The sequence below is a fragment of the Hemibagrus wyckioides genome, linkage group LG29 (genome assembly GCF_019097595.1).
Source record: "Hemibagrus wyckioides isolate EC202008001 linkage group LG29, SWU_Hwy_1.0, whole genome shotgun sequence".
Lineage (NCBI taxonomy): Eukaryota > Metazoa > Chordata > Actinopteri > Siluriformes > Bagridae > Hemibagrus > Hemibagrus wyckioides.
In genome coordinates, this window is record NC_080738.1 from 13,381,043 (window position 1) to 13,407,494 (window position 26,452).

Here is a 26,452-nt window from a genome sequence, read left to right on the forward strand (position 1 = left end):
CTAGATAATTGCCTATTAACACAATGTTGTAATTATATTCTGCTGAAATGAACGGAATGACTCGCAAAAAGATTTGTTCCTTTTGCCGAACGAGATTCAAAGATCTCAGTCCGAACTTCCCATCCCACACGGGTTTTTCTAAAAAAAAAAACAAAAAAAAACGGGAAAACACAACAGGAATACAAAGGCTGAGCTAAAAACTGAGCGTATATATCTCATGAAGAGGAACTAAGGGGAAAATAAAGGGGAAAGCCAAACGCAATTAAAAGTCTATACACATGTGAAATGATTTATAGACATGATTGTCACATGTTGTTAACCAAACATGGAGACCAATCAATAAAAACAAATCCCCAAAGAAATAAGGTATAAACCAGTACATGGTGTGCTGTTGTAGGAAAACAATGTGATTTACTGGTACCCACAATTCCAAAATTCACTATTTTCCACTAACAGCACACCAAGTGTTTTATTGCTCTTACACCACAGCTATTTACTTTCATTTTAATTGAAATGTACGTTCAACGTGACTAGACATGGACAGAAAGTCGTTATATATTGCTTGTATTCTGAATTCCTGTAAAGCTGCTTTCTCATCAAACATTCTCATCTTACTTCACTTGTTTTCTCTTTCTTGAAGATAATAAGAAAGAAAACACACACTTTTTCATATTACAGAGAAAGCAAAAAAGCTCACGTTTCTCTTCCTGTGATTACTGACTAATACTTCAATAAAAGCTAAAATAAATCTTTTATTGTAATTTAAAAAAAAAGAAAAGAAATTTCTTCATTAATCGTTAATTTACATATCGTGTCCTTTTGTACGTGTCCTTTGTACAAGTCACCATGAACGAGTGGTTAATGTGGGGCTGTGTGAGAGCTGGAACCTTGTGATTGGACCATGGAAATCTATGAGGATGAAGAGAGAGAGAGAGAGAGAGAGAGAGAGAGAGAGAGAGAGAGAGAGAGAAGGATGGATCTCATCATGCTAAACACATTCCCACATTCACATCTGACTATTCTCTTCAGGCAGTGAAACCGATTAAGTGGAACGGAGGGACTGGAGGCATGTGTCTGAAGACTGAGATAGACAGAGTGAAACAGACTCAAGGCACAAACAGCATTATGTTCAGAAGTATCCGCTGGGAGCGTCGATCACCCCGCACGCGCTTATACTCGAGGGTCAGAAAGCCTCACAGGCTGATGTTCTCATTACATCATTACATAATACACAAAGAGAGATGTATTCATATACATAACATCATACAGGCTAACATAGTCTCACTGCTCTTGTTCCTGCTCTGTCTCTCTCTCTCTCTCTCTCTCTTAATATAGAAGTTGCTGGGATGTAGCCAGAGTTGGATATGTTAGCATGGAAAATTGAATCTCTTAAAAGTAGGAGGACAGCTGAGGAAACGGACTCTGTTTCCATTCAACATGACAGACTATTCATACTTTTAGCTAGCAGTGTTCTAGCAAATAAAAGTGCAACTTGCTAAGCTTTTTTTTTTTGTTTGTTTAAACTAGAAATATAACACATGTTTACGTTTAGACTAGTAACACTAGCTAGCAAGCTAACTCCCTAGCAGGAAGGCTTGGTCTGCTACAAGCTACATGTAGCTCATCAAGCTAGCTACGTAGTAAACTTACTGAGCACTTATTTGTTTATTTCTTGTAGTTGTACTAGATTTGATTTAGAATGGTAACGCATTTAGAAATGCAACATGTCTACACTTGGGTGTAACAAGCTAATACCATTTGCAAACGAACTAACTGGCTTTCTAGCCAGCGTGACCGAAGTACTCTCTACTGACATTGTAGAGAGATGTAGCTAATCTAGCTAGCTGCTATAACAGACTTCAACAAAGTTTAAACAAGGGATCGGCAAATATACACACGTTTTAAAGGAAATATTAGTTAGTAAATGCATTTTAGATTATAGATGTCTAGACTGAGAAACTAGCTAACTGTCTGATTGCTAGCACACTGCTCTGATAAAGTGTTGCTACTGTCTGCACTTACACTATGCACTCTAGAGTCTAGCGTATGACATTTATTATATTGTCATTTTGATAGATGGATGGATGGATAATAGCCCAGCCAAATAATGAGATATTGTATCAAAATAATGAGTTGAAATGACCTTTTTTTGGAAATATTTGTTCCTTTTTGTTGCAATTTTTAATGGGAAAAAAATTCCAGTCATACAGACAAACAAATATCCCATTTTAGTACTTTTGTACTAACCCTACCTCTCATAAGTGTGTAATTAGTTCTTGTATGCAAACTGTCCCTGCACCAACTAGCTTTGCTTTTTTCCGCCCATAATAAAAGTGCAGCTCACGGGTCAGCCCATAACTACTGATCATTAACTGTGTCCTATAATGAATCCAGACGAGCCCATCAGTCATCAAGGCAATCTAGGCGCCTTGATTAATCAGAGACAAAAGGCATGCTGTGCATTCTGGGAAACGGGCTATTCGGAACCCAGCGAAAGCGTCATTTGATCCTCGCCAAGCACTCCTAACAACAATCTACGAGTGTAAATTGTTTTGGCTTCGGAAGATTGCACAGCGCACCGTTAGAGGCGATAGCCTGTTTCAGCCCATCTCCCACGCATTCAGAGCGATATTATTTCTCTCCTCAGCAACTCCTATGACGCTTGTTACCCCCCCCCCACCACCACCACCACTACCACCCCCCCCCGACTTCTTTAGGACTAGATGAGTCATGCTGTTGGAATGTCTGAATGAAAAAGAGGTAATGATAGATTGAAAGATAGATAGATAGATAGACAGGCAGAGAGACAGATAGAATGAAGAAGTCCTACCTCCTCCAACATGTGATGTTTACTTCCTACATTTCAAAAGAAAAATCCCTTTTTCCTTATCTATATTTCTCTTTAATCTGATATCTGAATTTAATGGATGGATGGATGGATAGATAGGCTGGAGACAGAGGTTTTTAGTTCGTTCAAACTTTGGCTAAATGGATTCTAAAAAGAATGTGTCTAGCTTAAGTAGTATATTATCTGTACTATAAAATATTTCCCAGACCATTTATTTTTTCATGCATTTTACTTAAAGTTTACTTTTAAGAAGAAAGTTTGAGGAGATAGAAAGATAGAGAAAGTGTATGTGTCTGTGTGTGTGCTAACAATGCTAACATGGCAACCTAGCAGCGTTTATTGTTTATTAGCCTCATAGCTCCGGTGCAAAAAACGAAGAACACCTTAAAACAAATCTTGCCTGCTTGACTACATACACACCTAGAGGAAGATTGTGTACATTTTATGTTTGTGCCAAGTAAGGAGCTAATGATTTCCTGAGTTCAATATTCCTGAAGCAGAGCTTAACACTCCTTCCATTGAAAATGTTGATCTGTGGAGCATAAAATTAACAAATAAGTCAGTCTTATTGAAATGCCATCTCGTCGAATTGCATATTGTCACGGACCGCGGCTATTTTCTATTTCTCCGCTTCCCGTTTGAAAGCCGTAATGCTCCGAAAGCTCCTAAAAGCAGAAATCTGATGACGCTTTCCTGGGAAAGATATGACATTTCAATCTGTGATGAGTGCTGTGGGAGGACGGTGACAGTGAAGCGCTACGACAGCGGCATAACAGCTTGAATTTCAATCCTCGATGTAGTTATGGGGGTAAAAATAAGGATATAAGAAGCTCCGTGACCTGGAAAACCGATGGACTAAAAATAAAATAAATAAAAAAAAGAAATCTTGTTGTACAATGCCTACGCTGTCATTCTGCTGGAATTATTTGGATGCTGAAGCAGTTTTACTTCTGTCAGGAAAGATATTTTTCACAGCGCCCCGCGAGCCGTGGTGAATCATTATTTTTTATATGGTTCACGCAGTTATTATTTGTAAAACGGCGCCCTTTCAATTTTGAGGTCGAGTCTGTTAATGAAGCCATGTTTCCTGTTGTATCATCTATCTAATTACGAAAAGTTAATAAGCAGCAAGCTGAGTGAAATAAATCAGGGAGGGAGCGTGTGTTCCCTCTCCAATAAGAAGTTATTTATCCGCCTGTTTTGCCCGTACGCTCCGAGAGAGACGGAGAGCAGGTGAGGCACGAAAGCGAAGATGAGAAAAGCACTGAGACGTGTGTCAGGAGCAGGAAGTGCACCGTTTCCAGAATCTAAACACGGCTGTCCCCTTCACCGTCCGTTAGCTCCGTCCTTATTTCCCTTTTTTCTTTCCTTTTTTTAAGCACAACGTCTGCCTACAGAATCCTGTGCCTCAATAACTCGGTGGAATTCAAGACAAAATAAGACAACTGGACATAAAAATAAATATACTCAAACAATGAGCTCTGTTTGGAGGCAGTGATATTACATTTACTCATTACAATACTGACATAACACTAAATAAATAACAGCAAAAAACACAGAAACAACACATAATGTTGTCATAAATATGACAAAAAAACTAAATATTAATTTAGTTAATGTTAGATGGAAAGGGGAGGTCCTTGCTGTTTGGATAATAAAAATGAACTTTATTTATTTGTTTGTTTTTGTTTGTTTATCCATCAGCTACAAGGGCATTTTAGGGCCACTTTTTTTTTTAAATAATAATAATTAATTAAGTCATAATCATATAATAATAAAATGTAATCATAATTTTTATGACTGAAATATTTTGGCTATAATCTCATAACATTTGCACTTTATGTTCATAATATTACAACCTTGTATCACAAATTTATTCTTGGTAAACTTTTTTTTTTTTTTAAATATTTTGAGTTTATTCTCATATTATTATTACTTTCTTAATGAAATATTTTGGCTTTAATCTCATAATATTTATTCTTAAAATATTGTGGGGTTTTTTTTTACTCAAAATATTATGACTTTATTTTCAGAACATCAACTTTTTCAAAAAAAAATTCTCAAAAAGTTAATTCTTGAAATTACTATTTAATATTTATTTATTTAATTATATTTTGTGTAATTATATGAAACTTATTTTTTTTATTTTATTATTATATTTTATTTTTTCTCCCTATATCAGATTAGAGCAGGAGTGCACCCATTTCCTATGTGCTGCCCCCATTTCCTATTTACTGTGTGTGTCTTTGGCAGCTTGGATGCTGTGTGTGTGTGTGTGTGTGAGTGAGTGAATGCATGTGTTACACCGTACCCTTCTCTCCTCTATCCCCATCCCTTTCATTGCTTCGAACGAGAGAAAGAAACAAAGGGCCGGGCAGAAAGATGGTGCCTTCAAAGACGAACGAGGGGAGAGAAAGGAAAGAGCAGAGAGTGTGTGCGAGTGCGAGAGGACAACAACAGGATGTGTGTAGTTGCCGAGAATTAATCAGAAGGCAACAAAGCGCACAACCAGTTTCTGCCGAGAGAATCAATCCATTTAAAAGAGCTCATCATGCTCCCTCTGTCTCTCTTCTCTCTCTCACACACACACACACACACAACCACACACACACTCAGTGTTTTAAAGGAGAGGGCTATTCACTGTGTCTCGAGCTGCTCCTGGTTAATTATCTCGCAGCAGCAGCCTCCCTTGGACAGACGAGACTATTTTTTGGCCTCAGCTCCACTGAGATTTATAGCTCTCTTTCTGTGGTGAAAAAGTAAAATGAAAAAAGAAGAGACTTCCTTTCTATTTTAATTTATTAACTTATTATTTTAAACCAAAAAAAATACGGTACTTATCCTATTATAATATTTTTTCCTCTTGGAGGTACTAGGCAGTTTTTTAAAAATAGTTTTCTTCCCTTGCTGTGTACTCTGAAAGTGCTTCGAGGTCAAAGGTCGTTTTTAAGCAGCACCGAACCATTTGGAAGGAGACCGGAGCGGAGAGAAATGTCGCGGCACTCAGCCGTTACAGAAGCAAGAGGTCAGGGTACCGAGGTGTTTAGCGATCGCTGCCGTGATGGACGGCTGACCCATCCGCAGCCATGTGACTTCAGAGCCACGACAGCTCTCTAACAAACCGAGAACTGACTGCCTGACAGAGATTTTGCGGCATTTCGTCAGCTACCAGTTATCTCCGACTGACTGGGAAAGATTTCGATTGGCGTTTACGAGGACCAGGATTGGCTGTTCAGCCAAGTGATTCACTGTCAGAAAAAGAAACGGGAGCAGGAGATACAGCAGAGCACATTCGAATTATGATTCACGCTGGCGTGAAAACGGCACATAGGCTAGTTTATTTGGCAACAACCCAGCACGTGTTTGGCGGTCTGTGAAAACCTGTCAGATGTCGCTATGGCTAACTTCTATGTTTCAAGATGAAAAATCAGAATTTGCCTACAAATCTGTTTTTCTCTACGTGTACTTTGGCACCTCAGTGTCACAGATTCGTGAAATTGCTGCTTGAAGCGTGGATCGAACTCGGATCTCTGCAGTAATCTCGATCACCCGCTGACAGTGAGACCTGGAGAACTAGAATTAGACCTAGATGCAGGATCAGGAAAAGCTCGACTTTAATTAACACGCTTAAAAATAATAAAAGACTTACACAAAACGTTTGTTTTTTTTCTAACAGGTGCATGTATTGGTGAGATGAACAGTTTTGTTTCATTTTTTGTGAACTGGTGACAATATTTCTCCTAAATTCAAAATATATCTATTGCTATTTAGAGTGTATATTTAAAGGAAATCAAAATAACCCAAAATCATGCAGTATTTGCAGAGCTTTAATAACTCAAATAAAACAAAATGTAAATAATTTGTAAACAAATTGTGTTAATGCTTTGGCTAAATAACATTAAGAAATCAGTATTTGGTGGAATAACCCCAATTTGCATGCGTTTTGGCTCCATGCTCTCCACCAGTTAAGGTGAAGATGTTGTCTTTAAGCTGCACTCCAGTGATTAGTAGTAGTAGTACAGTGTAATACATTACTCTGGGACAGATATTCGCTAGATTTCTGTACTCTCTTGATATGTTATTTAATACATTAGTCTCAAATGTAAGGGATGTTATGTCTGTTATGAATGTTATGTCTGTTTTTATTCACAACCTGAGAGTAAATAACGTTTTTGTTTTCCGCAGCTGCAGTCCTGAAACCTTACTTCTTTGTGTTTGTTTTTTGTCTGTGAGCGAGTGTATTGATGTTATCAGTCTCACAGAGTTTGTCAAAATGTCTGGAGAAAAAGGGTTCAGTTAAAAAAAAAACACTCTACTTATACAAAATCACTTTATTTACCTTCAGCTTAAAGTTAGGAGCCTTGAGTTGGTCACCTGAAGGCAGGGAAGCATAGTGTTCAAAAAGAAATAGACATTTCAGACCTTTAAAGACATTTACGGCCATCTTTGTGAGTCGTAAATAGAGCAATAGAGGATTCGGTCAAACGTTCTCCGTAGAAGTGCAATATCACAGCAAACAAAAGAAGGAAACGTAATAATACTTCATTTTATGTTATATCTTATCTTATATTGGTTACGCAGGAGGCAGCATCGCCTCTTCATAATCCTTTTTCACCACCTCCAGGGTCCGTAACTGCGCTCTTCAAACGTCGTTCTTCATTTCTGCTCTGCTTTGTATTATGCCCGTGACCCTTCCCGAACCCCACTGAGTGAATTAGAGAATTAAAGCTTCGCTGTTTCCAGATATAGATTAATCCATCTGAAGTGTCTGGGTCAACAAAACTTTTGCGAATCAGTGACCTGTTAGAAAAACAGTCTGCTCTCTCCAACATCTCCACCGATATTATGCAAACATTTAACCAGTCTGCCTTATGCGAGTATGATTTGGCAGGTTAATTAGCGCAGTTTTCATTTTCTGTCACGTACGGTGGTGCTATTGATGCTATGGGCATAAGTCATCTGTAAGCACTGTAGCTACGCTTAATACTTAAACAACCTTTCCTTGATTATAATGTGCGCTTAACAGCTTGTGGAATGATATAAAAATCATTCACAGCCCCACATTTGGATACACTTTTATGGATATGAAGCTAACCCAGGAATGGTAATAGCTTTGACGGCACGGTATAAGTAAAGGTAATTTGTGAAACGATGGTTAAAAAAAATCCCTCCTCCATATGTTAAAACCTCTCATCATCACATTTTTTTCAGTTATGGTTTGAAGAGCAAAAGTACTTAGAGCTTCTTAGAGCTTCTAGTGCCTTAGGATACTTTTATATATGCAAACCCTAGTGTTTTCATCTATGGTGTGGTTCGTTTAGCCAGGTGTGAACACTGTATTCACACTTTGCTCTAAGAGTGAAGGTGGATTTGGTCCACTCCCAAGTGAACTGTCTTGCCCCTAAATTGATTCAGTTGCAGGAAGTGAATGAAAGCTGCCATATCGTGGGTTGTGGGTGACAATCTGTATAGATGAGAGCTACTAAACTGAGCAATATTTGAAATGGAATTTCAAAAATGAATAAAAAATAAATAAATTTTTTCCTTGACTTTAGGTGGCAAATCTTTACCACCTGTCTCATACGTCCTGATTTTGATCTTCCTGATTTCTTAATTATCCTCTCTGCCTGTTTGATGACCATTTCTATAGACTTTTACTATGATACTCAGATTTGCCCTTACAAATAAAACACAAAACACTTGCGTCCCCATACAGAATGACCCTTAACCCCTTAAATGCTTCACCCAGCTGTATGTGATCTCAATTGTACGCCCTATTCACATAAATCCAGTGCTCGTCAGCCCATAACGTCATCACATGACCTCCAATCTTCTATCCTTCTCACATCTGCTCATTATTAAATGCTTTTCACCTGTTTGTAAACACACTCCATTGAAGTATCTCATCATGCTTCTCAATTAAGTCCTGTCTAGTGGATTCCTATCTGTCGATCATCAGACCTCCAGCCTGCCTCATGTTTCTCAGCATTGTCAAGCCCTTTTGTTGGGTTATTGGGTTCAATAAAAACCAGAAACCTGCACTAGCATCCATCTGTCCATTTCAAAACACATAAGTATTAAATTTATAGTATATAAGGCCACGGTATGCAATTTAGGACACAGTTTTGGGCATTTAGAAAGAAAGAAGATCGCAGACTGTCTGATTTTAGGCTTATATGCAAGTCAAAGTGATGCTCATCAAAGTCTATTGAGTCTGGGAGTGATGCACCGCAAACACTCTGCAATAAAATTTAGAGATCCACTTATATTGCGCTCCTGTTGGTATCGAAATTAAAACTCGCTTGATTTCAGCTACAGTTTTTCCGCCAGTGATGAATAAATACTGCAAAAGTGGATTATAGAAAGGTTGAATGTAATGTATCACTTCATGTAGTAATGAATTACTTCATGTGTTAATACATATTTAAAAAAGGATATCAATTGGTGTAAATCTTTATATACAAAGGTAAAATCAAGGTGTAGACTCAAGGCCTGGTCTGGTCGGATTATGCTATGTACAGAACATATTATAGTTATTTGAAGAAGAATCGCATAAAATGTGGGTCAGCATAAAACAAAGCAAACAAACAAGAAGGGCAGATTATTTAATATATTCTTGATGATGCACTTTGGCCAAATAGTGGCAGCTAGTTTTGCTTTTGTAATTTCACTGTTGGCCAAAAAATAAATAAATAAAATAAAAAAACAGCAATTTTGGCAGATTATTATTTTTTATTTGTTTGCATTTCATGTCAAAGTGTATGAAAATACAAGGCCTTTTGTTAAAAGAACTATTCAGGAGAACTACATCTGTTAACACTGCTTGTACTTTAAAACTGCAAATTGGGTAACCCTCATTACGGCACATGTAGTGTAGCAAGTCAAGAGCACATTCAGTAATTTCTCTCACATCTAACAAAAAAATCAAGATGTTAAAGGGTAAGATAAGTCTCTAAGGAACTGGAGCTGACCACAATAAAAGTACCATATGCTTTAGTTTCCCACTTTTGTATAAATGGTTTAATCCATTTAGGAAAATCAGCATCTTGGCTCTATTAATGTCCTTCATACTGTTTACTACTTCTGACACAAGAGTCTTTCATATTAATGAATTTCCATGACCGTTTGCAAAAAGTGTTTAGTAGCTGATGATCAAATAAGATGAGGCTTAAGTAAGTAAAATAAAGCATTTCTATAAGTTGCACTCCGAGTGCATATTCTGGCCTCGTCAAGTAGCATTTTGTGCAGATGTACGTACATCTGGCCCTCAGCATAACGACAAACGATCAGCTTGAGTAGATTACGGCAATCAATAAATGAAGAAATGACCGTGTGTGCGATAGAACTGGATTAACAAAGTGAATGAGTGCTTCAGTAAACGAATTAACTGTGTAGTGCATGAGGAAACGAGCAAGTTAATAGGCCAGAGAACAAAGCAGTCATCAGGTGAATGTGAGGGGAGAAAAGATGGATGAGTCAATAATTAATCCAAAGGACGGAAGCAGGGTTCAGTTGCAATCTCTCCGTATAGGAAATTAAATCTCTCTCCGGAAATAATGAAATAAAGGAAAGCATAAGTGCAGACTACCAGGTCAAGTGCAGCAATCACCGTTCCTTTTGGTTTCCTCCTCACCCTTGTTCGAAACGAGTAGCGAGAGACCGACTCCACTGAATAATCAGTTTCTGTTCATGCTAATGCTACGACTCTTAAGATGTTTCATTAAAATCAAAGCCATGCACTCCAGCATGACACCATGTTGTGGATATGATGGTGAAAATTGAATAGTTGCTGCATCTTAGTACAGATTCTGGCCTCATATGCTATTTGGGATATTCAGAGATGTTCAGAGTCAAGGCTCGGGTCTTTAGCTGTCCTATTTATGCTCAAACTGAGGCCTTTTTATTGCACATAAAAACAAAAATCCTGCTGTATTATTTTTAGGGAGTTGCTCAGGGTAAAGTGTATCCCTATTAAACTATATGCATGATATTGAACTTAATAACATTTAAAGCATAACAATTTAAAGGATTTCCAAGGATCTTGACCATTAACACAATAGATTCCAATGAAAATGCATATTCTGGATATTTCCCTATACATTTAATGTTTTTTTTTTCCGCTAAGCTATATATAGTTCTTCTCTCCTCTTTAAAATGGACCATAGTTTATCGTCGAGTGCAAAAGTCTCAAGTGGTTCCTGCATTACTCAACAAAAGCTCCACTTATAAAATCGGCAACATACGCAAACATTAACGAAGGGGAACGTCTTCTGCCGGACATGTGTTATCACAGTTGTAGGATAATTATCTTAATTGCTGATCATTTCAATCCTGACACATCTGCATGCTTCCCACTGCATCTTCTGCGAGACGTGAGAGAAATATTCGCAATCTGTCCATGTCAGAAGCCAAATGAGTGACAATAACCCACACATTAGCTGCTGAATTAACATTAGCTTCCTAATGAATGTACCCTATCCATCATGCAAGGATTAAAAAAAAAAACCCTGTGAGTAGCACCTTTCAGAAAATGAACAATTTCTAGTCTTATGTAACTGGACATACCTTGTATTTTGAGGGCGTTATGAAAACAGATCTATTCCCTACGAGCAAAATGTATAAATGAAGAATAACACTGCAAAAGTTCAAATCCGAGTCAGTCAGGTTTTAGTTCAGGTCGAGTTGGCAGGAGGTTGAGTTCAAATCCGTGCCTCATCACAAGCGAGTCGAGTTTAAATTCAAGTCAAGTTGCGAGTCAATCAAAAGGTCAAATCACTGTCAAGTAACGAGTGGCTCAAGTGAATCAAAGCTGTGAGTCAATCAAGTCCAGATATGAATCAATTCACAAATCGTTCAAGTTCAAATGCAAGTTTTCAGACAGTGGATGAGTCACAAACTTGAGGTAATTTGTGGTGACATGGATTATTATTAGATTAGGCAGTTGGCAGTTGCTGGTGTGATTTTCACAGGGCTTCTGATATTCCTACCTGAGTGGGTGCTATACCTGGGTGAAAATGACATTCTGTATATGTCTGTGAAATTTCTTGGCTGCCATTATACTAAAAGACATGTAGAGCAGGGTTAGTCTATTGGACTGCCTGCACTGTATCCAAATCCATGGCTGGTGGTTTGGAATTTTATGGATGTTATGCTTCATATTGACTAATGCTGCTTATATATTATATACTGTCCTTTTTTTTTTTTTACTGTTGCTGCCTGATATTCACGTTCATTTGTTCTTCTCTTGCAGGAGCCTCGAGGTCAGGATGATGCAAGAACCAGGATCTTCGGTGGCTTAATTCCTCCGGGAGGAAAAGACGGATTAGGGAGAAGTAGAGCAAGGTGACAGAGGACCATGCACACTTTCTCTTGTCCACTGGATGCAAGATAGCTGCAATGCCCTTTGCTATGTAAAAGAATATACTAATTTATCTCCCACTCAAGCCCTTCGTTTCATATTGAGGAATACCGCCTGCCTCAGCTGTATTCACAGACCGAAAGTTTGAGCTCCTTTAAAAGAGTCCGTTTTTCCGACCTCTCTTGCTGTGTAAAGGGTGCTCACTGATGGAGAGAAGAAGAAGAGATTTTGGAGAAAATAGAGACCGAGCCAGAGAGTGAGAAAGAAACCGAGAAGTATCTGCTGAAGAGGCAGCATAGGGAATACGGCCCTTGGAGAGTTTGAGCGTGCTACCCTGCAGTCTGTTACATAATCTCCCACTGGAGAACGAACATAGTGTTTTGACAGCTTTCCTACCTGATATTAACCTCTGTTTATAAATCAAGCTGACCGTTGTATCAGGATCTATTCAGTTTGTTTGTGGTAGGATGACGAGGGAAAGCAGGTCTTCATGGTGGCCCCTGTGGCTCTTAGTCTTAATGGGTTACTTTCATTCTGCAGAGGCCCTGGAGTTCGGGGGAGCACCTGGTCAGTGGGCTCGCTATGCCCGCTGGGAGGCAGGCTCAATCGGAGAGCTAAGCTTCAGCCTGAAGACCAACGTGAGCAAGGCTCTCGTGCTCTACCTGGACGATGGAGGCAACTGTGACTTTCTAGAGCTCCTGATCGCAGAGGGACACCTGAAGCTGCGTTTTGCCATCCACTGCGCCGAACCGGCCACCATCCACATGGAGACTCGCGTCAGTGATGACCGCTGGCACATGGTCCTCCTCACACGCAACTATCGCGAGACCATGCTTATGGTGGACGGTGAGACCAAGGTAGCAGAGGTCCGCTCTAAGCGCAGGGAGATGGCTGTGGTTAGCGACCTATTTGTGGGAGGAATTCCACCGGATGTTCGCCTGTCCGCTCTCACCTCCAGCACAGTGAAGTACGAGCCTCCATTCCTGGGCCTTATTTCCAACCTGAAGGTGGGCGAGATGCCTCCTACCCTGCTCAACAGCCAAGGAATTCAGAGCGACCTGGAGTACTTGTGTACCAAGCAGAACCCGTGTCTCAATGGAGGATTCTGTGTTGTCCAGTTTGGAGAGGTGCATTGTGATTGCTCTCACACACGCTTCAGGGGGAAATACTGCAAAGAAGGTAAGAGTAAACAGCTTGTTTGTATGTTTGTTGAAATAATCAAGCCTGGGTGATTGATTTTGGAGTGTATTAGAGTACGGTCAGTGTAAGGCAGCACAACAAATGGAAAGAAATTGAAAAAGTTCTGTCCTGCCCCCAGTTCCAGGGTTGCCAGGTTGACCCTGAGCTCGGGTTATTGCCAGTCAAGCTTTGCACGTTCTCCCCATGTCCAAGGTCTAGGATTTTCTCCCATGGATCAAAAAAAATACTGGTTGGTGGGCTAGCTTGAACCCTTGATGTGAATCTTATCCAGGGTGTGTACTGCCCTTAAATCCAGGCTCCTGGATCCATTGCAAACTGGTCCAGGAATCAAGCAGTTAATGAAGATGACTAAATGAATTCTTGGGTCAAACTGGTGCTTGAGTATGTTTGTAGTCCGCCTTTTCTTACCAATGCTCTGGTCTGGTAATGATCTATTTACTTACACAAAGATGCCTCGATCTTAGTAAAATACCTAAAGGGTTTTTTTTTAATATGGCTATTCTTTTTTAAAGGGAACTTTTATATAGAATAAAGGGTCTTCCAGAAAAAATAAAACAAGAATCCTTCTAGAGTACTACATTTAATTGTAGTACTGTCAGGAAGATCTTCCCTGTGTTTGGTTTGTTGCTGTATAGTAATACTTTTTGTTAACAATGGTTCCTAATTTTCTATTATTTAGCGTGACCTTGAACACTTGGAAAGTTGTCATTAGTTTGTTCCATGCCTGAGCTGTAATGATTAGATTTTCCTCCTATTTTCATCCCAGATCACAGCGTAGCTCACAATAAAGCAAATGAAATCCTTAACAAATAAACACACAAAAGGTTTTGCATTTAACAGCGGTCAGGAGCAGGGTTTGTTGGCTTTTCTGTGTGCAGTTTCAGCGTTTTGTCCTCGGCTGGCCTGCCTGCACACTTCTAAACCGCAGGCGCCGTTTCAAGATGGATGAAATCAGGGCTGAACTTTTTACTTTGCCTTTCCCTAAAACAAATTTCCTCCAATTCCCAGCCAATCACTCTTTCGCTTCCATCCCCGGAATGCAATTCAGTTTCCTCGCTGAAGATCTCTGACCCCAATGCTTTGCTTGTTTTCTCTCTTTCACCATCAATTTTTTGACATTTCGGTCTTTTCCTCACTCTCACTTGCCTTCGAAATCTGCTTTTGTACTGTAACTCACTTCCGCGACATCTGCCTCGTCGTATCCTCTGTTATGTCTGTCTTTTATTGCTTTTATTTTTTTTTGTTCATCCTTCTCTCTTTTGCCTACACTGCTATACTATATTATGATTCTCCTCTTCTGAAGCAAATCCTCCAACTTCAAATCCCTCATATTTTTTCTAGCTTGTTCTTTACCATTTATGTTCTTCTCACTCTGCTAATTTCTATCCTAAGGTGGATGCTCCATTGTTTTTTTTTGCTGCTGAACGCACATTTTTTGCCTGTTATCACCCACTGTTATCACACACTCCCTCTCTCTCTCTCTCTCTCTCACCCCCCCCCCCCCCCCCCCGCTTTGACTGCTTGTCTCTCTTTCTCTGACTGCCTTTCTCTCTCTTTCTCTCTGTCTCTTTCACTGCCTATTAATTTCTCTCTCTGGCTGCTTCTCTCTCTCTCTCTCTCTCTCTCTCTTTTTCCTTCTCACTATTGTTAAATGTATTTCTGTTTCCTTTAAAGGGTTTTAAAGGCATGGTTCCCTTTCTTTTTACTCCATTACAAGAAATCGGACAGCAAGCAGCAGCACCACAACTCATCATCGGAGCTGCTGGTGGCTGACAGAGGTGTCGGGATCATTTCACCCTCCTCTCTCACATGTTTATTCACCCTTTTCTCCTTTAATGTGTCTCATTTTCACCTCTCGCGCTGCATTGTTCTCCATCTCACCACGTCTATTCCCTCTCAGCACCCCTGCCCTAAACACCCCCTCCCCAACACATGCACGCACACACAAACACACACACACACCACCCTCTCAGTATGAAATACGTCCTGGTGAAGTGCTGATACCGTTTAGCTGTTGGCATAAGTGTGATACAGAATACCAATATGTGCCCACTCTGACTGCAGGAAATATTTGTTCTTTTTGGAAAATAAAGGAAAAGGATAAAGGAAGAAGAAGGTGAGAAAGCGAGACAGAATGCTAACTGGTTTATTTGTTTTGTTTGTTTCCATGTTGCTGAGTCACATAATGGCACCAAATTAGGGGTTAGTATTTCAGTCTGTAAGAAATAAAATCCCACCTCACGTTTCCTGTACAGAAGGATTTAAGTTGAATATGAGTATATACATTTGCCACTTTAGTCAGAGAGAGAGAGAGAGAGAGAGAGAGAGAGAGGTAGTCAGAGATAGAGAGAGAGACCGGAATTTGAAGACACACAGAGAGAGAGAGAGAGAGAGAGAGGTAATCAGAGATAGAGACACAGAGAGAGTCAGGCAGTCAGAGACAGACAGGAATAAAGAGAGAGAGAGAGAGAGAGAGAGACTGGTAATTAGAGCGAGATAGAGAGGCATTCAGAAAGAGAGAGAGACAGGCAGTCAGAGAGAGAGAAAGAGACAGGAATTCACAGTCATATAATGGTACCAAATAATGGGTTAGTATTTCAGTATTTGTAAGAAATAAAATGGCCGCTCTTCCATCATAATAGGAAAAACATTACTCAAGTGACGTTAGTTGTAGCATGGCAAGGTTGCCATGGTGATCCGAACTCAAATAGCCACACTTTACATAAGGTTGGAGCAGAAAAGCATCTCAACATGCCAAATAATAAAATATCAAGCAAGGAAGAGCTTCCCCTGAGTGTCAGCAGCTAGACCCCCCCTCCCCCATATCCCGAGACATGCCTGAATGCTCACACAGACCCCCGTGTAGTAGTACATATTTTTTTCATCATTGTAATCAGAAAAATCAACACACTCCTACCTATACTGAAAAAAAAAACACTTCCTGTTGTCTCTGGCATTAGAAATCGAAAGATGCCAAAGCAAAAAAAATTGAACGGTCTGCGTGGGTAGACCCAGTGACACAAATTCGAAATGTTCTTGGAAAAGACTCCGAGTGGGAGATGAAAGAGAGAGGATGTGAATGAGAAATGAAGTAATCACTCCTACCTTCATCACAACCCCTCCTTCCTCTCTCTCTTTCTCTCTCACTCTCTCTCCATCGTCCATTTTCCTGTAATTGCACACTAAGTCCTCGCCACTCGCTTCCTCTCATTATGCCGCTTATGAACCAATCGCTCCCTCCTTCTCGCCGCGCTGGGCTGTAATTAAAACGGATGCCTAATCACCTGCATGGGCCATTGTTTTAATAATTGATCGCGACCCCGCTCTGTGTACGCACGTGACCCTCCGTCGCTATAATATAACATACCACATCAGAAATCTGCTGTAATTAAAGGTTAAGCGAGCTCCGCAGAATGACGGTGGTGATATTAATATTTTTTAGCCTATGCCCCCGTTTCTTTGTGGATAAATAAATTCAGATACATAAAGCACGCTTTAGTGCGAAGAAAGAATGGCATAGCTGAATGCTTTGACATTTAGCTAGGTTATTAGCGAGCGTATTATCAGCAGCATGGAGAGGTTCTGGGGATGGTGATAACGAAACTAGCTTGGAGCTTTATACAGTATTATTATTATTATTATTTATTTATTTTTTTCATGCTTACTGCTAAGTGTTGCCAGAACGGCTCGGTTTATTAGCCGTGTTAGCGTTTCTTGCCTTCAACGTTGGTGCGGCCAGAGGAAGGTATTTTTTCAAGAGCATTTTGCTGAAACAATGCACACATACACACGGTGCGTTTTCGCCGCTTGTGATCTTTCCCTACGCAGAGACCGACTAATAAAGGAGCAGAGGCACCGCTAAAATAAATCGTTTTCTAATCCATATCTCCACTCAGGCAAAATGTCACAGCAGAGCTAGTTTACTCTCCAGACAAATCCAGTTTCTGTAATTACAGATATGAAATCCGATGTGAAGCAAATGAAAAATTGCACGAGTCGCAGTAAGCCTGGTACGCACTAGCGTATAATCTAGCCGTCGTTTTTTTTCTCTCTCTCTTTCTCTCTCTCTCTTCAGGCTTTCACTTATTGCTCAGCTTATAGCTTCATGAAACTGATGTAAATGGGATTGATAAAGTGTTCGTTTTGTGAGTAAAACGTGAAAGTACCTGAGAAACACGAGTAACTGTAAGAAGGTGCTTAACTAGCCTGTTATTGAATATATGGAACGAAAAAAATCTATTCACTTAAAATGGTGGCATTTTGATGTTGACGGAGGTTTTTTTCTACTCTTTTTCTTCCTTCCTTTCTTTTTTCTTCCTTCAGATCTATCGATCTTAGCATGCTAAGAATTGTCCGTGCCTCCAGTGTCACCATGTGGCAAGTTATTGCATCACTCAGCATCTTCAAATCAAACACTAATCCGTTAACCTGACCGACGAAGGAAATCGGTCCCCGTTTTCCTGTCTTAATTCTCGTTGCTTGATTGTCTTTCCACCTCTCATTCAGCCTCATCATCACTTTTATAGCAGAGCGCCGTCTGCCCCTTTCCCACAGGACACACACACACATATACACACACTGACACACGCACACACACACACAAAACACACAGCATACTGACCTTTCTAAACTCGCATCCACACAGCAAGACTGTTCTCACTTCATCTCTCACACACTTGATCACACACAACAGTGACCTTTTATAGTGACTCAGACTCTTTCACACACACACACACACACACACACACACCGCAGTGCCCAAGCATGTTTGTACTTCACAGCTCTATAAATGTCACATTCTGGCATCATCATACAATTACGTACACTCGTCAGCTTCATCATAATATACACTACGCTTGACACCGTACAGTAAACTTGTATACAAACACACACACACACACACGTGTGCGCGTACACACTGCCCCAAATTCCCCATTTTGTCCCCAAATATCTCCCGTGTGGCACTGAGGGTCTGACACCATGGCAACAGGATTAGATGGGTGGTCAGGGAGTGGAGGACATAAAGGAGAGTAATACATCATGCTGATAATTACACACACACACGCTCACACACACACACGCACATACATAATTGCACTTTAGCCCCACTGGCAAGGGGATGGAGTCTCTCAACATACATGAGATTGATGATCAGGCTTTTGTCTCTTCCTTACACACACACACACACACACACACACACAGGTAGCTAAAAGTTACATCACCCCCCTCAGTTGTGTACTGATGGCTCTGGTGGACATATTGACCTTGCATTACATTTAATAATTCATCTCCAAGACAGTGGTTCAGCCACAATATTTACTTAACAGCAGTGTACATAGGCCTTCATAAGCCCAACGTAAGCTCATCGTAGCAAACAACATACTGACAAACCTTCAGCATCAATACAAACACTTTTCATTCCAGTTGTCATCATCTGACCTAAATGCTGCGTCTGTCGATCGATTTTCATGCCAAGACATAACAAGTGACATACATGACACAAGCTGTGTTATAACACTGTTATAGCACAACTGAGGTTATAGCTTGTTGAACGTGTACTACTGTATGTCACACATTTACCTGTATTTGAGTCTGATGGACAGTCAGAAGTACACAAAGCCACACAGTTTGTCAGGTTGTCATTACATTCTTACGAAAAAGTGTCATAACACAGCCTATGTCACTTGACTCACAACTTAGGAGCTGTCAACAAAAAATCGCAAGTCAACTTGACATCAAAACAGTCTTTCAGTTTAACCTGGCTGAAATAAGATTTTGTAAATGTTCATGAATGTTTCTGTTGTCACGACAGGTTTATGTAGGTGTCATGAAGCCCTGTTAACAACACAAAGCTGTAAAGTCACAGCTTCCAGGCTGTTAGTTGGCTGGTTGGACAAGTAGTCTAGAGGTCACTGGTGTGTGTTAGCATAGATTAGACACACTGGGCAGTAGAAAGACTCTACCACTAGCACAGTACACAGTCACCTACAGAAAACCTAAAGATGCTAGCTCGAGCTGATTATATTCGTTGCCAAATATTGGCCAAGAGACTTGCTGACGTTTTATCAGAGGCTCAAACACAAACAAAATGTTTTACCTCTAAACAAGTTTGTAGAAAAGGAAAATAGCTGAGTCATTCCTCAACACTAGCTGACTAGCTTGCTATACTTTTATTGCTAGCTGTCAGTTTTTTTGCATATTCAGTGAAGGTTCTAGGAAATCCAGGCAGCTGTGTAAAAATTGTAGCCCTGTAGAATTTATCATTTGTCCATCATTGGGAATAGCCATTTATTTGGTGTTAAAAGCACAATGACTACACGCTCACATAAAGCTTATAGCAGCTAAAAAATGACCGACAGAGACAGAGCTCTGTTTCAGTATGACATCCAGGACAAACTTCCTCCACGTCTCACTCTTCTCCTCGGATCACTACTCCATTTCCAACCTGACAACGTTGTGAATATTTAGCGCGTTTCATACGTGCTAATTTGAACGGAATTCATTTTCTATTTCACTTAAGGTTTAATAGTGCTAACGGCTTGGCTTTGCAATTGCGGACCCGCTATCTGACACGTACGCTCGTAGCCTGTAGAGGTGGGAAAAACACGTTTCATCAGGGTGCAAGAACCATTAACCATCCCTGTGGCGTCCTCTTAAGATCTCTGGAAATTTTGTCTCACCCTCGGTCTCACGCTCATGAGTTGGAGACCTGGAGGACGTCCAATGGGAGAAGGACAGAAAGGAGATCAGACTGGATATTGAATTCTCGCCACTGTCTGTCTCCTGCCAATACTTGTAACGCAGAAATCCTTAACTGCTACAGTTTACACTTTCTACACACACCCCATCAACCAAATCAACCTGTCTGTCCCTCAGCCTGTCTGTTTGTCAGCATATCTGTCTGTCTCTAAGCCTGTCTGTCTGTCTGTCAGGCTGTCTGTCTGTCTCTCAGCCTCTCTGTAAGCATATCTGTCTGTCTGTTTGCCAGCCTGTCTGTCTGTCTGTCTGTTGGCATATCTGTCTGCCTATCTGTCAGAATATCTGTCTGTCAGCATATCTGTCAGCCTGTCTGTCTGTCTCTCAACCTTTCTGTCTGCTTGTATGTCAGCATATCTCTCTGACTGTCAGCATATCTGTCTGTCTGCCTGTCTGTCAGAATATCTGTCTCTCTGTTTATCAGCTTGTCTGTCTGTTTTTTTTCCTGACAGATCTTTCGTGTCATTAGGCCCAATTTGGAATAATGCCACTACTCATTCAATATGACCTTCCAATTTGTTCAGCATTTCATCAGTGCTGGAAGAGATCTAATTTCCAGCACCACCACAAAACCAAGATGGCTGCCATGTGCAGGTCAGATTCTGAATGAGTCTGAACCATCAAAAGAACATTTTGTTTATTCTAGCTGCATTCTGTCTGAGATAACTGCCTGATTTATTTATTTATTCATTTTAATTGGTGTCTATCCCATAATACTGTGCGTCAGCTCGGGTGCAGCAGCCAATCTGGACAAAATAGCTGCCATGGTTACATAATACGTGGTCTATTTTTATTTATCACCTAACAGGCTTAGTGTTGGCAGCTGTTGGCATCGAGGCATGTCTCAAACCCGTTGCCCTACAGATACCTTTTTAATACAGTTTCCTTGTAAGATAATAACAGGGACAAAGCCATTCTTAGTCTTTAACTGGAAGTGAATACGTACCTGCCTTTTCTTATAGATCTGAAATGTACAGGCTTTCCTAGACTGAAATATCTTTCAGTCTGTTTGTGATTTATGTCCATTTCACTACGACACAGATATCCAACAGCTTGTCCAATCAAAGTGGGGCAAAAAATCACACTTAGCAAGGTTTACATTCTTAAAACTGCTTCGTTACTCAACATAATGTATACAGGAAGGGTTAAAAGCAGTTAATATTAAGCTGTCAAAGTACGTTGCATGAAGGAAAAATCTAATTTTCTTTTTTTGGCTTTAGAGACATCCGACAGGATTCCCAGACCACCGCCTTAAGGGCGTAATGCAACACCACTGCTCCAATTTCATCTGCTCCAAATATCTCTAGATCTGTTCAGTGTCTATGAAATGAAACCAGACATTTTTGTAAATGAGTTAATATTTCGTCTAGAGAGAAAAGACATCCCTATCCCTAATTTAGTTGGTTCCTTATCCTAATCTTTATCCACAAACCCTATGGTTCTTACCCTATATTCACAAATCCTGAACAGGCAGTTACTAAAGATGAAGGAAAGAAGCTGAAAAGGCATTGGTCATAACATGAAGATGTTGCTCAAACAACTTCCTCTGATTAATATATATCTATATATATATCTATCTATCTATCTATCTATCTATATATATATATATATATATATATATATATATATATATATTTGTGTAGAACATATTGCTTAGTCATTCTGAATATTGTCCCTACAACACACACATATGTGTCCAGGCCAGTAATGTGTTTCCTTCAAGGCTTCTATATGAGATGTTCATTTGTGTGTGTGTGTATTTCATGAATAGAACAGGAGCTGTAAAAAAAAACAGACCCAGTGTGTTTAATAGTCAATTTTTAAGTAAGTGACTCTCCCTCACCAGCTTGCTAAATTTTATAAACATGGATTTTCCTGGCTTGCGCTGAAAGAATAATTTCATTAGGGTTGATTTTTTTTTTTTCCTTCTCTTTTTCTCGCTCTTATTTCTCTGGAATGTTTGACGAGAGTATTAATTAAACGACACAAAACGGTCTGGAGTGAAAAAAAAAAATCTTATTCAGCACAAGCAACAGATGGAATGGCGAAGGATTAAATAAAAGGAGAGAGCAAAAGAGAGAGAGCATTTCCTCACACTGCCTCTGACCTCGCTTTTTCCGAAAGGCATGCTTTGTGGCGTTCTCTTTGGTACTCGACGTTTAAGAGCGTTTGAGAGCAGGACAATTTGAACGAATCCGACCGAGACCACTCCGGAGATCATCCTGCAGTGTCAGATTAGTGCTCTGAACAGGAAGTTCATCAAAGAGCTTATTTGTAAAGAGTTTTGTAGTCATGCATTTTTATTTTCTTTTATTAATTAAAAAAAAAATGTCTTGCACAAAGGAATTTGGTTTCGTATGACGATTGAGTTGACTATTCCGAATTAGTTTTTTTACCCTAATTGGACATGTCTAAAATGTACAGCTTTTACATGCTGAAGGAAATATCTTTGGTCTCAAACAGAAAATACAGTCAGAATATAACAAAAAGTAAGCAAGAAGGACATCTGTTTCTCTTACTCTTTCTCTCTCTCTCTTACTTGATAGATAGATAGATAGATAGATAGATAGATAGATAGATAGATAGATAGATAGATAGATAGATAGATAGATAGATACTTTGTCTGAACTCTGACAGCAGCAGGGACATTTAAACCGAATACTCATTAAAAGAATTTAGCTAGAAAAACGAGAGAATAAAATGAGTACACTGTAAACTAAGTGTAAAGCCTTTATTATTAAAATAAACAGAGATGTATATTGTACAAATCCATTACAGGGATATTACACATCATATAAAGTGGCAAAATGTACTGTAGTTATGTAGTTTTGGGCCTTAAAATGAGCCCAAACTCTTTTTATCACTCAGCAGTGAGCTCATGATTGTGTTTTTTCCCCAATGGGAAATGATAGAAAATAACATCTAGGACAAACTTTCTGTTCAAATGAATCAAATGAGACAGCATTTATAATGTATGATATACAACTAGATTAGATTCGTTTGTATATGGTGCAAAAATGGCATAGTATATTGCATCCAGGTTTTCAGTTCAGTTCAATTTATTTATAGCACTTTTAACAATAGACTTTGTCTCAAAGCAGCTTTAAGGAAGTATAGAAACATAGAAAAATGATTAAGTCTAAAGTTAAGTTACGATTTTATCCCTACTATTTATACCTAATGGGAAGCCTGAGGCCATGGCGGCGAGGAAAAACTCCCTGAGGTGATGTGAGGAAGAAACCTCTAGAGGAACCAGGCTCAGAAGGGAACCTCATCCTCATTTGGGTGACACTGGGCAGTAAATGTAAATAATGTCCTTCTTCTGTACAAAGACATCAGCCTTTGAGGATGAGCAAAGCTATATATCAGCTATAACCAGGAGGCGATCATGAGCACAGATTCACCCAAAATATTATCATTATTTTCTATGCTTCACCTTAAGAGTTTGAATGCCTCAGATTTTGTGCCCACACCAGCTGAATTCTGGGTAGTATAGTTGATCTCTCCTGTAACTTTTATATACATGCACTCAGCGCCCCTCCCTGCAGCCCGTCCCATCCTCACGCTTCTCTTCAGTTTTCATGGTTCTGTGCATCTCCGTGGCGTAAAACTGATATTGTCGGCTGTCGTCATGCATCAGTCAGCCCCTGGGGCTCACGCGAGACAACTTGTTTGCGCGCCGTGCCGAAAAATCGGCTGTCGGCGAGCGGAGGTATGAGCGAACGAACGCTGAGAGGAGCTACTAGAGCATGGGAGAGTGATATCCATCCTGCTGCTGCTGAGAAAAGACAAAAACAGAAGAAACAGAACTTGGCTAACTGCTGCAGGAAAGAAAAAAGAAAAAAAAACGCTTGAGATGATTCGGAGATGCTTCACAAGGAGTAGCTTTTTTTTTTTCCTCTGTCGGAAAAGTCGTGACTGAGATGCTGAGACACCGAGACTGAGGGAGGCGTTTCGGCAGACCTCCTACAGTTCACACACTTCATGCAGGAAGAGATAAAGAGCGAGAGAAGGAGTGTGTAATGTATCGCCCGTGTCAGGAAACAGATGTTGGGCTGGTTGGTGTTGTCTTTATCAGGTCCCCCTCGTTCCCTGAGCCATTTTCACTAATGACTAAAGCTAACTCACCAAGGAGGCAGAAGCTTCTGCACCGGCCCCCAAAAACAGGAAGTCATGTTTAGTTCCTATTTATCAACTGTACCAGATTCAGTAACACCATTATTCACTTTTTGTGTCTTATCTACTCACTCTTTCTATATCTTTTCTCTCTCTCTCTCTCTCTCTTCATTTTAACATCTTTAACAGGGATCTCCGGTGGCATAGCAAAGCATCTGTCCCGTCCTATTACCGAATAATTAAGGGGTTGAGACACACTGGACAGGCCATGGCTTGTCGTTTAGTTTTTAATTCCCATTCTGCTTTATTAGTGGGACGTCTCTCTCTCTGTCTCTGTAGATGACCCGCTGTAGTCACTATTTCAATAGAAATAGGTTCAACTATAATGGTTGTTTTGTATGTCGGCTCGGTTCAGATTACAAAATCTCGGTTATTTCATGTCTTCTGAAAAATTCCTCATTCGTCATGTTATAGATATACAACATTTTAAGCTGTGGAAGGAGTCTCCAGTTTTAGTACTTTGTGGAAAGTCTTCAGGAATTCAAATCAAATTAATATATTATTAGTTCAAGAATAGAATAGTAAAAACAAAATAAAAATGGAATTAAATAAATAAATGAAATGAAATTAGATGTATAGAATGAAGGAAAAATAAATAGACCAAAATTTAAAAGAGAGAAAAAAACAAAAATCACCACTGGAGCCACCTTGTCCTTATGGTTTCTTAATAAAATTAATAATTAATTAATTAATTAATTAATTTATTTATTTATTTATTTATTTATTTATTTATTTATTTATTTATATATTTTGTATGTTTATATATTTATTTTAAACATATTCATGAGAGATTCAAGAAGAAAAAAAAAGATACTGCAACGGTATATAGCATAAGTGATAACGAAGGAATAAAGCACTACAGGATGCACAGTTAAACTTTTTTGTTGTCAGATCAAATCACATCACACCACTTCATGATTGTCATGACGCCGGGATAGGTTTGAGTTTTAAACCATCACGGCATATCCATTACACTCTAAAGTTCCAGAGGGATGCTGAAGTGAAGCAAAGTCAGTTGTCATGACAACCTTATGTAATTTCTATGTCACTTGTCTTTCAACATCAAAAACTGACAAGAACAGTTTCAGTATCCTTCAGAATAAGCATTCAAATGTGTTTATGTAGGATTAATGTAGATCACTTGACAGGAAGAGCTTATGCAGGTTTTGTGTAGAGCTATGGACATGAATAGCAAATATTCTTGCAGTCATTGCCCATAACTGATATCCACTGTCAAAGTTGCCTAATTGTTCTCCTATAACCCCAAGTACTGTTGTGTTTTATTTCCCTTATATCCCAGCAATTTGCCAGGAAATCCAGTAAACCCTGTATTCCGTAAACCCTGTATTCCACAACCTCATAACCATACATGGAGCTCTTTGATAGTTCTTTTGACGTTAGTGCTGTATAAAATCTCAAAAAACCCTCCTGATCTTACAGACAGAGCACTCTACTGATCTTCAACCTCTAACTAGAGGCATCTCTGCAGCAAAAAAATAATTATGTATGTGAAGGAGAAGCAGAAGAGAAAGTGATAGAATCATCATTCCTCTTTACTTATTTATTTATTTATTTATATCCCCTTCTAAAGGCTTGTCTGTATAAGCCGGACAATGGGGTCAGCTGCCCTGGTGACAGACATGGTCGCATTTTGATGAATCGCCCGGGGGAAGACTCGTCAGAAAAGCAGCAAGTAGCTTGCAGGACTGAAGGAAGTGCTGCATGGTGGCATGTATTGACTCGGAGTCTGTAAATCCAGTGTCAGCATGGTTTTTTTTTTGCTGTATTTCTGTGAGAGTGTTAGCTTTACATGATACATCCCTGGGATACAGATCTTGAAGATGGAGCATGTAGGATGTAGGTCTGGGAGTGGAGGCTCAGTGGTTTGTGCTCTGGGTTACTAAACAGAAGGTCACATGGTCAAGCCCATAACACCGCAAAGCAGCTATTGGTAAGCCCCAGAGCAAGGTCTGTAGATGTGGTTCATGACTGACTCTGACCCCCAAACTTCCATGCCAATAAGCTGTGAGTGCAAAGAAAAAAAATTCACAGTGCTGTACCTGTATATCTAGGCTGCTTCTAACTAACTAACTAACTAACAGTAAGACTACAAT

General features: G+C 39.7%; 1 protein-coding gene across 15 annotated transcripts in view; it reads left to right on the forward strand.

Moving 5' to 3' along the window:
• nrxn2b (neurexin 2b) overlaps positions 1–26,452 on the forward strand; it is a 599,225-nt gene that overhangs the window by 71,074 nt on the left and 501,699 nt on the right. For all 15 annotated transcript variants that reach the window (XM_058384467.1, XM_058384477.1, XM_058384475.1 and 12 more), the window contains exon 2: positions 12,099–13,385. In XM_058384467.1, the coding sequence (XP_058240450.1) occupies positions 12,674–13,385 (712 nt within the window). In that variant the 5' untranslated portion in view covers positions 12,099–12,673. The remainder of the gene's footprint in view (positions 1–12,098; positions 13,386–26,452) is intronic.